General features: G+C 39.3%; 1 protein-coding gene across 3 annotated transcripts in view; it reads right to left on the minus strand.

Moving 5' to 3' along the window:
- The window catches only part of LOC101465995 (protein MTSS 2), a 78,258-nt gene that overhangs the window by 49,654 nt on the left and 13,966 nt on the right, over nt 1-14,638 (minus strand). For all 3 annotated transcript variants that reach the window (XM_076888186.1, XM_076888201.1, XM_004539832.3), the window contains exons 2-3: nt 8,113-8,174; nt 7,292-7,365 (exon numbers count right to left, since the gene is read on the minus strand). In XM_076888186.1, coding sequence (XP_076744301.1) covers nt 7,292-7,365; nt 8,113-8,174 — 136 coding nt within the window. The remainder of the gene's footprint in view (nt 1-7,291; nt 7,366-8,112; nt 8,175-14,638) is intronic.

Here is a 14,638-nt window from a genome sequence, read left to right on the forward strand (position 1 = left end):
AAACCGCTCTTGCTGAGTTGCATGTGTGCGTTTGAGTAGCTGTATTAACTTAAGTGGCCCCACATCTGCAGGTTACGTCTCCCCCCCACACACAGGGAGTGTCACTGACGCCAGCATGGAGAACCCTGCCAGCTAGAATGTGCTGAATACTTTTACTAAGAGATTAATAAAAAAATATTAACCCCCGCAATAAAACCATCACCACCACCACACACACCCACAGACATAAACACTGTTCCTTTATTATGCAGCACATAGTTTTTCATTCATAGCGCTTCTGCAATAAAATGTCTCAGTAGGCCAGTTTCTTACATATGAATCTCCACCCTCTCACACATGAATGACTCTTTAGACAGTCAGCTCAGTAAATCCCATCAGGAGAGTAAAGAACAAAAAACGTAAATAGTCAACTTAAAACAACAAATTGACTCCATATCAGTAAAAGTTACTCATTAGCAGATGAAATGCCTGATTAATTACTGTGGTAACATCGCATCTGCATGTAAATTATTGTTAAGATATCCTCACGTAATGTTTACATTTTAGCTGCATTGGTGCCAAAGGAAACAATATGATATGATTTTTACCTGCCCATCTCCAGCAGCCTACTTTACAAACGAGCACCACTGAATAGTTAGACATTGTGTGTAAAGGGTGTTGGAGAAAGTCGTCATCTTTAATTGCTGAATGGCAACATGTTGCCATATTTAAGAATAACAGAAGTTATATCATGTATGTATTTATATGAAATATATACACAATAATGATTATAGTAAAAGATAAGATTTTGCACGAGTACAATAAAGACTGTGAGGGTGATGGAGTCCAGGATTCAGAGCTCAAAGATGGCAGCCGTGTAACAAAATGTAAAACTGTTCTCTTGCACTCGCCAGCAGGCTCTGATATTGTTTTGGTGCCACTCTGGCACTTTGTGGCCTGTGCCCAGCACGTGATGCGCACGTACATAAAACCAGTGCTGGGTAAAGCTGAAGTTCAGCCACTGTCTTAGCTGAGCTTGGTCATATTTATAATGACAGCACAGGCCTGTCACTGAAGACCGCCTCACATTTCTCCAGAGCAGCCCTCTGTCCATTCTCTGCCTTTATTGCTTTCTATACTCGACTCTCTCAAGCATGGACCTCTGTGTTTTCATGCAGTGATAACTCCATTGCTCTGAGGTCAGAACAATCCTTTACTGTTTCTATCATTTCCTTAACCAATTATCTTTCATTTCTTCACACTGCATCACTGTGCTTTGAATCTAAGATTCTTTATTTGCAGCACATGCATTCTTCTTCTTTTTGTCTCCTTTTAAATGTGCTGTGTGTAGCACTTTTTAAGCACCAATAAACCCTGCTCCAATTAAAAACCTTACCTTGTTAAAATTACTGTAAACATGTAAGACCACAGCCAGGATAATTGGCAGCCTCCATGTCATATTGTTGGTATATAGTGCTAGTCTTTCTGAAAATCAAGGCCACATTTCCCATAAACTTCATTACTTCCTGACCTCCAGCTCACTTCCTCTGGATTTACTGACACAGATAAACACATTAGAAATGAGTTTTCCAGCATGTTTTCTCTCCTCTCGACCATCTGCAGTTGTGATAAACCTGACTTTTGTTTCTCCTTTCGTATTTATTTTAGAAAATCATGAAACTATAAAGTTCCAGTGTAATGCCACTGTATGCATTCAATCCACACTGGATGATGTTTTACACCAACTGAGAGCCAACACATGCAACCGAGGTTCTTCTGTTTCCATCTAGTTTACAGTGCTTAGGTTTGTCTGATGACTTTAGTCACTGAACAGCGATATAATAGACATCAAAGTGCACAAACTTCAGGAGAACCGTAAGCTTATTTGGATTTTCTCGGTGTGTTTGTATTCCCAGAACACAAGTTGATGATATCAGGACATTGTTTGAAGGTGTCCTTTCTCACACTCCATTAACCATGTTCTCACTTTTGGAATAATTCTATGTGGTTTAGGCGAGGGTATCACCCGAGTGCTGGATGGATATGCAGGAGGTAGGACACATGCTACTGCTCAATAAAAACACAATGAAAATTGCTGTTTGCACACACTGTTGTTCATATTCTATATAAAGAGTGCAAAACTTTTTGCGTTCTGTGGGCATATTGTATTTCTAAATCCAATCATATATATTCTAAATCACAATCTCTTCATTTATCCACCAACTGCAACTGTACAAGTCGGAAGAATAACAGAGAAATTTGGCTCTTGGCATATGCATGATTGTGTGCACACAAGTGTTGGTGTGCATTAAAAAGATTTATGATATTCATTACGTATCTGGGTGCAGGCAGGGAGCCTGGCAATAGAACCACCAGGCATTCTGTACCATCAGATCATCATCTTCCTCTCTTTTTCCCTTTCTCTCTCTGTCACACACACACACACACACACACACACACACACACACACACACACACACACACACACACACACACACACACACACACACAGGGCACTTTATTGCTGCACACAGTGCCAAATATGCATAGTGAGAGTCCTGGGACTGACCCAGGTTTTACTGCTGTGATTGCAGAGAGAGGACAGATATGAGGGAGGGTGTGTGTGGATACAGATGCCTCAGCATCATTAACATCATCATCTTCATCATCATCAATATTGCATGAATAAAACACATGAGTAAAACAACAAATCTCATACATGATGACAAGTCACAAAAGGCTTTTTTGGGACTTACGATTATCATGACATCCTGTCTCATTTACAGCCACCTCTGTCAGGAAATGAAAGAGGTGGCTGTAATGGCTGTAATAAACGCTATGGAACAAAATATTAAGTTTGCCACACATGATATAAATAGAATATTCCAGCCACAGCCCAGATCTCTTCAAGAACAACAGGTTAAATAAAATAAACAAATATATAATACAAATATTCTACAAGTCGTCAAATTCTCATGTCATGCTGCAAAAAGAAACATGAAATATTATCGCTGTATTTGCATCTTTATATGAGGGTGGTGACAGAAGTGGGCAGATATTATCAGTAAAAGAATTCAAACAAACGGGTGTGAATCTGCATATCAACAATTTTATACAGATTTTATTGACAGTAGAAACTGTTACTGTAGATAATTTCCATCATCTGAAAAATATCTTTATATATTTTCCAGCATTAAAACTTTGAGCCCATGTTACCCACTCAAAGTTTTGAGTTTGCCAGTGAACTAAGAAAAAAAACTACAAAAGCCCACTCTGTAACTTAAACAAAAGCCAAAACAACAAAAGGAATAGGTTTTGCTGGGAAAACCTTCACTTAATCTCTTTGTATAAACACACACACAAACACACTCGCATGTAAAACACAGTTTTCCCTCAGGGGCGCTGCGGAAAGTGAATGTTTGGGCCATAAGACAGGGGTGGAGAGCACATCTGAAAGTGCACTCCCATTCATCCCACACCAGGGAATTCACAAATAATTGTTCACTTCCTACTGCTGGATTTCACCCACTTGTTAAATGTCTTTCACACACACACACACACACACACACACACACACACACACACACGCGCGCGCGCGCGCACACACACACACACACACACACACACACACACACACACACACAATGACAAAAACTAAGAAAACTGTTTATCTTACCTAATGTGGCCACTTTTAATTTTGTTAGGAGAAAATAATGAATATAGATGACCCCAGGAGAAAACATAGATCGAGACTGAAAAATTCATTACCTGGCGTTTGTGACTTTTCCCACTTACATATAAAAATAGAGCGTGGCTTTGTTTTAAAGCCACCCTGTTAGCATTTACAGATGCACACATTTCTGTGTTAGTCTTCCTCTCCAAATCCTCATCTAACCCCTAATAAGAAAGAAAATATAGACTATCTACCAAAACACATACTTTTTAGTTATTTGTGTTTATCAGGTATTAACAGCAGACTGTGTCCAGACATATTATTTACTCATAGAGGTTTCAGCTAGATGCTAGTGTGAGCAGACTCTGTAGCACACAGATATCAGATAGCTGATAGCTATCCCCTTCTAGTGTTAGCATGCTAACATTAGCTATACACACTGAACGCAAACGATAGTGGACACTTTTGTGACCAGGCTAAATCACAGAGAGTGAACTCTTTGTATTTTACCAATCAGCAGGTCAAACAAATAGTGAAAGACGTGATTTTGGTCAGTTTGATCACCTTGACCGAACTTGATTTTCAACATAAAAAATGTAAAATTAAATAAAAAGTATATAAAAATATCCTCTAATAACACTAGAAATGACTTGTCTGTAAAGGGTTAATCTTGAGAGAAACATACATCAAATATCATGTCAGTACAAATAATAAAATACTTTTGAATAATACATGTCAGCTTCATTAGTTAGATAAGTTGGGGATCCTTCTCTGAGGGGCATGTACAGCAGCGGTGAAGGGTTTGGGGACATTTTGAAACGTCCCTGTTTTTGGAAGAAAGATGAGAATAAATTGATCATTAATCAGAAATCTTTTATGAGGGACTGCGTAGAAAAATGTACAGAGTTGTGTGTTTCAGCGGCACAACGTGTTCCCTGATGGAATATTTAAAGGCTAATTCATCATTAGAAAACTTTTTAAATCGTGCTGACTCAGCAGAAAACCCTTTTGTTAATTAAATAAGGCTGCTGAGTCTCTGAAACATCAGCCTTCAACTACAGGCAGAAACGGCCAGTGAACAACTGTGTGTACAACTCCAGTCACAGAAAAATCAAAAGTAAATTTGATCTGAATAGAAAAAAACCCAGGAACAAATCTTGAGAGTTCCTGGTTTGACATCTCACAAGTCCTCAACTGGAGGCTTCATTAAGCTGTAAATGTAACAGCCGCATTGTGCTGGTCTGGGTAGGGAGTCCTGCACGCTGTCGCATGAAAATTTCAACTTGTTTTCGAAATGAACTGCCACATAAGGCTTTTCTTTCTTCTGTTTCTAAGAACTAAAATAGTTCACGGCAAGTTTCACAAGATGGTGAACGATAACATGAATCATTAGCTGTCAAGACTTTGAGAAATATTCCATGAATAATAGGAGCCTGTTTTTTTTTCACTTGATAACATTTTGCAGCGTTTCAGTTCACTTAAAATTTGTTTGACAGCCGTAATGAAAACATTCCCAATCCAGCCTTCCAAATGGGACTGTCAGTACTAGAGCAGAGCACAGGATCATCAGTACCCTTTGGGCTTGATTCATACACACTGTAATAAGTAGCACATTGATATAGCAAGTGGCAGGGAGACAGAGAGCATCATTATTGGTGCCGTCTCCTGCCTGCATCCATTTAACAAATCTATTATAGAACATCACACACTGAGAAAGAGACGCATCTGTATCGCAGTCTGACAAATGGACTCTAACAGGAATGACTCATCAGTATAGAAAGTAGAAAGAGCCTCTGATGAACAGTCTGGATCTTTGTGACAGGACCATTTATGTTATATTTCAGCGCGCGCGTGTGTGTGTGTGTGTGTGTGTGTGTGTGTGTGTGGCACATATAATGAGCTGACAAAGCATGGTGACTTCCTGTCTGGCCTGTAAAAGCAGCATGATCTTCCTGTATCCTCTGCTATAGGAGCCCACCTGGGGCTGCAGACACACACCACATACACTGTCTGGCAGCTGCACCTAATAAGCTACATGGATGGAGAAATTCCCTGTATTACGGTCTCGGTCATCTTCCTCACTTTCCTCAGTGGTACCGTACTATTCACGTGGTTGCCGGTGGGCGATGAATGTTTGTCTGACCTTCTTAGCTCTCATCCCACACTCTCTTAAAACTTGTGCCAAGCTTTAAGCCTACGCACAGAATATCAAGTGTGTCAAGAGTGTCAAGCCAAACACACAAGAAAACAATCCATAGCCCATAAGTCTATAAACTCAGTTGAATTTTTGGCTGAGTACCATGCAGAAAAAAAAAAATGTAACAACATTAATCATGGGCATTTTAGGAATTTAAGATGTGAATCAACTTGCTAGAAAGCAACCAAACAGCTGTTTAAAGTTACAATTGTTTGGCACATTACCCACAGGTTTTACCAGCTGTGTATAATGTGCACATTTTTTGTAAGCTCTTCTTAGGAAACATGATCCATGGAATTGTAGCAAAAATGACAATTAGACAAAGTTTAAAGTGCAGTAGTCGCATTGCACACAATTCAAGCTGTTTATTTGCTACATAAAGTGAGAACTTCACTATCATTCTGCACCTCTGTCAGCAACAATCACCCAGTGAGCTTTACAAGCATTTCTCACCCTAAAATAAATTTTTTTGCTACACCTTCCAAAATCATTGGGTACAAAAACAATCTGAGGCTATACTTCTGGAGCTACTTCCTACTTCACACTGAGCTTACTGTTGTGTCATTCATGAATTATGAAGATTTCACACCTATTACATGACCGACTTGATTCATTTGACGCAAAAACAACTTATCACTTTCATTTATAGATATGAGTTTTAGTCATTTTGGTCTGTTTTTCTGCACCCTGCATTTGGCATTACTCACACTTTACTCACTCACCAATCAGCATTAACATGTTGGTTTACTGATGCTGACGCTTGATGCTGGCTTTTATGTGTATTCACCATGACCAATATGAAAATATGGAAAAAATCTTAGTTATTCCTCCGGTACAGTAGTTGGAGTACTGGGGACTGTAACTATTCTGCAGGTTGCTGATGTTCAAACATTACCTCTGTGAGAACTTTCTCAATAACTCAAAAACTCTTACAGTACTTTGACAAGAAAGAATGAAGGACTATTTTTGTGTGTCTCAAAAAGACTCCATGGAATAAAAATAATAACCAATACTTTCCATTTCTTTTCTTTCCCAGCAATAAAATCCTGATGCACGTATTTTTTGTCCCCTGTTGCCTCAGTGTTTAAAAGGTGTTTCCCATTGCATTGGGATGCCTGATAAAATGCATCCTGCTACAAAAATAGATTTGATTGACCTCTCTGAGGTACTTCCATCATGTTTTTGTCTCTGTAAACAGCAGTAAACTTGTTTTGAAGTTTGGGACAAAGTTTACCTCGAGGACACTGGAAACACTTTCATGAGTAAGATGGCTCTTTAGAAGGCTGGTTGATAATATCTCAACAACATAATAATACTCTTGATAGTTCTGCAATGTGGAGGGCATTTCAGAAAAGCAACAACAGAAGACACAGAGCCTACAGTTCTCTGAGCAAGTCGCTGTTTCTTTCTTACAAACCCGCAGACACACGTTGTTATCCTACCTCTGGTGTTGGTAGCCATGTCTGCCACCTTCTGAAAGGCATCAAGGAAGGCCACGGCAGCCAACACAGTGGTTCTATGGACAGAAAAAAAGCATTTTGACAAAACTTCAGCCTGACTTCACATGATATTAGGATATTATGGTATTATGGAATTTATACATAGACTATATTTAAAACTGTATATAAAAATGGAGCTGTACCAACAATACCTGCTGCTGTGTCAGTTTTAAAGCCTTAACTTCCTCAACTCATTTTAAGTGAGGTTTGGATTTAAGTGAAAAGGGTACAAGATTTCTCTAAGGCCTCTCACTAATAAAAACATTTTAACAACTAAAATATCAAATAGATGAACACTTTAATTTCATTCATTGTCATTTCTGATTCATCTTTTGGATGCGACAGTGGGCATGTCTGAAAAAACAGAATGTGAATATTTTGAAGGGAACAGCGTTGCGAACAAAAGCAAGTGGAAAAGTCATGTCTGTGATGTGGGACTCATATACCTTTCCACAGTTTTTGCTAGGACTGTCCTACAAGAAATCTCAGAGTGTGTTAAAACTGTAACACCCAGTTATCCACTCCCATATTAACTGGTTTAATGCCCTATATTAGGCCCACTTTTCAGGCTACTGCATTCTCATATTTAGTCTATGCCTTTAAATGAAGTCTAAAGGCCTAAATACTGAAGGTAAAAAAAAAAATCCCAAATTCTCTCGACTTTAATCTGTCTTGTTTTGAAACTGGCATTAAATATTCTCTTAATATTTTCATAATTCAAAAGCTGTCGACTGTGCAGTGGTGTGTTGTGCAGTGGAGCATACCGGAGTTGGGAATGCAGCTTGGTGGCCTTGGCACTGAAGTCCTCCCACACAGGATAGGAGCACTGACAACACAAAGAAAGGGATCCACATTAAAATGGAAAAATATCATTTAATGACAAAAGTTTACTGCATATATGTGTTACCAAACCAAAATACACGTGTTAAAAAGGATGCCAGAAGAAAAAAGATACATGAAGTCCCATATGGAAAAGATTTAATATAAATCTTAGTTTGTATCTGTCTTGTGTGAAACTTGTATGAAAAGCATACAAGAGTGAAAACAGATATAAGAGCCCTTGAAAAATTATATAATGAAACTTGTATGTTTTGGATACTTACTAAAACAATATATGAAAGTAATGAGAAAGTGGCCACTTTCATGAGTAATCACATATAAGTTTTTACTATTTCTTTTCCATATGGGGTGGGAAGATAATGATGTAGTAATAATATTCTAACATGAAGAGTTGCTTTTGAAGAATAAAAAAAGTTTTACTTTTGAGACTTTGCATTGCATTTTGCTTATATATGTTTCTGTGCATGCGTGTGTTTAAATTGATACCAATAATGTTCAATATGAATTAAAAATAAACAAATATTCTGATAACAGAAAAGTGTCTTTGTTGTAAATTCACTACAGACTTTTTCATTTCATATGCTTTGATGTCCTTTAGCTCTACATTTTTCAAGTTAAAACCATACAGACACACACACATACGTTTTCATATCTTAGTGAGGACATCTCATTGACATAATGCTTTCGCTGGCTGTTTACCTTAACCCTTGCCATCAAAAATGAATGCCTAATCTGAATCCTAACCCTCAGCCTAAACCTAACCATAACCTAATTGTAACCTTGATACTAAAACTGCATTTTGAGCCTGAAAAATGCCTTCAAACTCGTGCAGACGGCATTTTGTCCCCATAAGTGACTGTTAGGCCCCACAAGTATAGTAGCATGACATTTTTCTGTCCTCACAAAGATATCTAAACATGTACACACACACACACCAATTCCATTCTCTCCTCCATTGGTACTCTGCATCCCCCAATCCCTTTTTCACCCCCGCTTCACCCCGTCCTTCATCATCAACCCCCTCTCCTCCTCATGCAGCCATCTAATCCATCTATCCAACACACAGACACACACAAATGCGCACACACACATATAGAGAAGACTTGACAGCCACTGGCATCAGGCAGCATCAAAGGGTCTGACTAGAACAGCCAAGATCGTTAACACAATTCAAAGCTGAAACGGTGTCTTAATGGATGCTACTCCCCCATCCTCCTAGCACTTCTTAAGACTCGATGATTCCTCTATCACACACCCCCAGCACATATTACATTATACTTGATCCAGGTTAACCTATAACCCTGTTAAATGCTTGCAAATTGTGCGTGCCGGGGGTTGGCGGGTGTATTTATATCAGCATGAGGTCAAAAATGTCTTTACAGGAACAGTGAAATATGAGAAATCTGCCAGTGTAAAATAGAAACTCGAGGAAATGGAGGGTATAATGAAAAAATGAAAGTGAAGGAAAGAAGGAGGAAGTGGATGTTTTTGTGTGTTTCTGGGGGGTGGGGTATCCTGTCGTGATGTCAGCCTGGCACAGACAGTAAGGCCTGTATACTCTTTGATCTGGCCTGTTTGATGTGGCTTAATTTGGTCTGAAATCACAGTACCATTTCCCCTTGGTACTGAAAGCTACTCCCTCTACCCTCTACACACACACGCACGCACGCACGCACGCACGCACGCACACACACACACACACACACACACACACACACACACAGTAACCCTGCACCCTCCCTTTGCAGGAGCTTAAATAGTGTGGCTGGAAGATAAACCAAAGCAATGCCCTCCTCCTCGCACACACACTCATACATACACACGAGGGGAATCCTTCACTTTATTAGCATATTTGTGCAATTTCAATCCAATAAAAATTTGGTGGTAAGTTACTGTATGAAGACTGAGTAAGGATGCGTGTGATTGCTTTCAGCTTCTTAAAATGCAGGACACACACTGTATGCTGCTGTGAGGTATGAGGTATGATCAGTAGCTTCCAGATTAAATGAAGACTGTCTCTGTGGGATAGTGGCACTGAATATTCAGATGGCAGCATGGAGGCTTTGGGTTTGGTCTCGAGGCCATTCTGTGTGGCATTTACATGTTTTCAGCATTCCTGTGTTGGTTCTCTTTGGGTACTCCAGCTTCTTCCCGCAATCCAAAGACATGCATGCTGTTTTAATTGTTGATTCTAATTTTGCTATGGATTTAAGGTGCATGGAATTAAATGCTATACAAATATATGGCTAAACATGAATCGTAGTCTAAATTGCTTTTTTATACAGTGTGTGAATGTGTGTGTGAATGGGTGGATGACAGGTTGTGTAAAGCGCTTTGGGGTCCTTAGGGACTAGAAAAGCGCTATACAAATACAGGCCCTTCCATGTGAAACGTGGGGAGAGCGGGACCCAGACTTTCAGGACCGAGCCAGAAGGCATCAGTGACAAAAGATATGACATTGATTAAGTCAGACACAACAGGCTAAACAGCTAGTCTAGCTAAATAACAAATAAAAACGATTGAATTCATAGAAAGGTATCAGGTGAGCCAACAGCTAAAGTAATTTGACACTGGATTTACTGGATACTCAAAAATAGCATCAAGATTTTGCATAATAGGCATCTTTCTTGAAAAAAAGCACACAAAACCATCCATCCATTCGCTTCCGCTTATCCTTTTCAGGGTCAGCCTAACCCAGCTGTCATAGGGCGAGAGGTGGGGTACACCCTGGACAGGTCGCCAGTCTGTGGCAGGGCCAACACACAGGGACAGAAAGCCATTCACACCTAGTGGCAATTTGGATTATCCAATTAACCCACAAGCTGCATGTCTTTGGACAGCGGGAGGAATGCTGTCCAAAGACAGCCGGAGTACCCGGAGGAACCCACACAAACTCCACACAGAAAGACCCCTGATGGTGGAATTGAACTCAGGACCTTTTTGCTGTGCGGCAACAGTGCCAACCACCGTGCCACCGTGCTGCCTGCACACACACAAAACCAGTGATTACACAATTGGTACTTTTCTTTAGTTGACACTTAAAACCTATGAGGCTAAGATTTAAAATATTCTTACAAAAACAGGGTCAGTGACACATGTGTGGACTTTTGCATTTAAGGAGATTAAAATTCCCTGGGCCTGCACAGCTTCTTGCTCCCTAAATATGTCGTTGCGTGTATGTTTGTCTCAACCAGAGAGCTAAAAGACCGCGACCATAACCACTGCTCTCAGATGATTGTGGGACTTGGAACATCACTGTGGCCGAGGGGCAAATACATCAGAGTGTGGGAGACACAGACAGTGGGAGACAGTGAGTGTGCGAAAAAGCTCTGGGATTGTATACTGTTACATCACCACTTCCTGTGTCACAAAAACATCAACAGGGCATGCACGATTACCTCTTGCTCACATACACAGACACAACAGCCATCCATTTATTGTAAACATAGCACCACTAAACTTTATCCCAGCCGTCTTCCTCTCATCTTAGTCAGTTGTTTAAAAATGGGTCAAATTCTAAAGACATTGGATCGGCCATGTATCAGCTGAGCGTGTGCATAATCATGTAATTAGAATGGTTTTGTGTTCCTTTTATAGAATATCATAACAGAAATTTCAAGCTCCACTTCACCTCGACACTTTGTCTTTCTCTCTTCCTTTATAGCCTCCCTTCCTTCCTTTTTCCTTTATTGCTTCTTTTTTTGTGGATGTAGCAAAACCGAATGTGGTTAGACTGCTGAGCTGCTGCCTGGATTTCATGTTCTATCGAGAGTGGACTTGCACTCTAAGCAAAACCATTCATTATAATAGAAACCCTTTGAAAATAGCTTAGTGATAACTAACTAATCACTGTCATACAACAGTTTCTGCATCTGTCTATTTTGCTCATGAAGCTAAACAATCAGTTGTTTTTGGACTTACAGAACAGGATGATGAATGTGACCGCAAAATGTTGAAGCCAAATCACAAAAGTGTAGCTTTCTTTAAATTAATGGTGATTAACGTTCAAAGAACAACTGCATGTTTTTTTAATTGATTGGTTTTATTTTCTTTCCTTTTTCTCCATCCTTAGCAGTTTTGAATAACAAGGTTCATCTGCTTTGAGTTAATTAGTGGTGACAATTAATTAATTAGCGGTATCCCTGTTTCCATGTTATACTGATTGTCATGGAACATCTAGTAGTTATCAGAAAGCACTGTTAGTGGTGGACAGGGTAAGCAGTTGTTTTGGGTGTTTTTCCTTTGTTAAAAAAATCCTTTTTACAGTAAATGTGTGTTGCGAAAGCATATATATAAGTATCCAGTCTGAGCTTCAAAAGTGTATGTTCTTAATACAATACAAATTACAAGAAGTTGGGACACTGTGTAAAATGTAAAAACAAGTTTGCAAACCTCATAAACCAACATTTTATTCACAATAGAACACAGAAAACAAATGTTTTCAGTGTTTCCCAAAAGTGCGTACATGGCCATGTTTACCACAGCATAGCATTCTTTCTTCTTTTAACAACAGTCTGTAGAAATTTGAGTACTGAAGGGACCAGTTGCTGAAGTTTTGGGACAGGAAAGTTGTCCGGTTCTTGTCACATAAAGGGTTGTAGCTGCTCAACAGTCCAAACAAACAACAAAACTAATTTAGGATCATCTGTCAACTTAACCTGCTTAATTTGGACTGCTCAGGAAAGCCAGTGCACCTAGAAAATATCCACGCAGGCATAGGTAGAACATGAAAACACAAAAAAGAAAAGCCTTAGTGCATTGATACTATGAAGTGAAATACTTTTAATTAGCCTGTCCATGGTGAAACCCACTTTTTAACTAGAGCCTAGCCAAGCTGATAGGGCAAGATTCATGGCCATCGATTGGATTAGTGGAGGAAAATGGATGGAGAGATAATGCCAGTTCTCCTGATCTTTGCAAGGACTCATCACTTTTTGAGTTTCTAAACACAGAGTAAATTGCTGCAATTGAAACAGTGAGTTAGAAGTTAACGTCTGGGGTCATGATCCGAATTTCCCGTCCTTACACGCAGTGCATTCCAGTTCAAATGCATTCTGGCTACTGGAAATACTCAGTTTGGCGACAGTGCTGCCTGGATAGAGCATGCAGGGAGTCAGCTACACTGCACTTACTCATAGTGAAATCACCAAGCATAAAAACTGTTTAATCTTCAATGCAATTAAAGTAGACATTTGCCTTCTTGGACATTTTAAGTTCAGGGCTGTAGAGTTTGAGCTTTATTTTTTATCATCAATCTGATGATTCCTCCATTGACTTCTTTTTCTTTGCATGCTGGAAAATCACTCAAAAAAAATCCAAGTTAAGTAGGATTTAGACCGTGGTGTCATCTACAGACAAGTTCTAAAAAATGCACGAGACTGACAAGACTTTGCATGAGTCTATACGTTAAATAACTAAAATATCAAAATGGTGAGCTGTATTTATTTAAAAAACAAACAAACAAACAAACAAACAGAATAATATCATCCTTGTGGACAACTGTGGGCACTACACACACATGCTACTACTTTTTATTCCACTTGGAGAATGTATATCTTCAGAGAGCCTTATGAACACTCTCTGATGACAATATTTATGTTACTTGGACTCTAGTGGACCCTTGTATGCTTGGGGATGTTGAAAGTACAACTCCTGCTGCAGAAAAAGACATTTGTGGCCAGCTACAGAAGTTCCTACAAAACAAACATATTGGTAATTCAGTATGATCAGGATACATTAAGAAGGCCATTTGGTTTGAATTTCATTAATGTGGACAAGAACAATAAGTGACATGAACCCATAGAATGATTATATGATTCTCAGGTGTACATTTGATGGATACAGTTTCCTGTTTATTTTTTTTTAGCTGAATTAAAACTTACTTTTTGATAGTTGTGCAAATATCAAAAGGTAGACAAACTGTGCTTTAATCTTTCAGCAATATATATTTTTCTTTTCACTCTTTTTTTTCTAGTAATCCTTCATTTAATCCAGTTCTGATTCTAGACTCTGGGGTACTATCAACAGTCCTCTGGCCTAGTTCTCATAGCACCAGTCCATCCAGTCTGCCCAGCATTCTATTGAGAGCTCCACTCCACCACTCCACTATAGTGGACGGGAAGCTTACTGTCTCCTCTCATTCTTTTGTTCCCTTTGTCTCCCCCACAGCAAGACAAAAAAACAGAGGAAATCCAGCAAGAGAGACGGAGGGAGAAAGGGAACGGGTGGAGGCAGGCAGAGAGGGATGTAAGGATTAGCATGAGTTTTTTTTTTTTTTTTTGGTCGTATCACTGAGCCAGTTCACACTTTAAAAGAGAAATGCAAGAATCAAACAATAGAAGCTAATTTCACAGTGCTCCATATGCATAATCATCTGCTTTCATAACGAGGATCAAACTCACTATTATCAAGGTTGGGGATGGATGTATAACCCACAGAAAGAGTGTTATA

The sequence above is a fragment of the Maylandia zebra genome, linkage group LG1, assembly GCF_041146795.1.
Source record: "Maylandia zebra isolate NMK-2024a linkage group LG1, Mzebra_GT3a, whole genome shotgun sequence".
Classification (NCBI taxonomy): domain Eukaryota; kingdom Metazoa; phylum Chordata; class Actinopteri; order Cichliformes; family Cichlidae; genus Maylandia; species Maylandia zebra.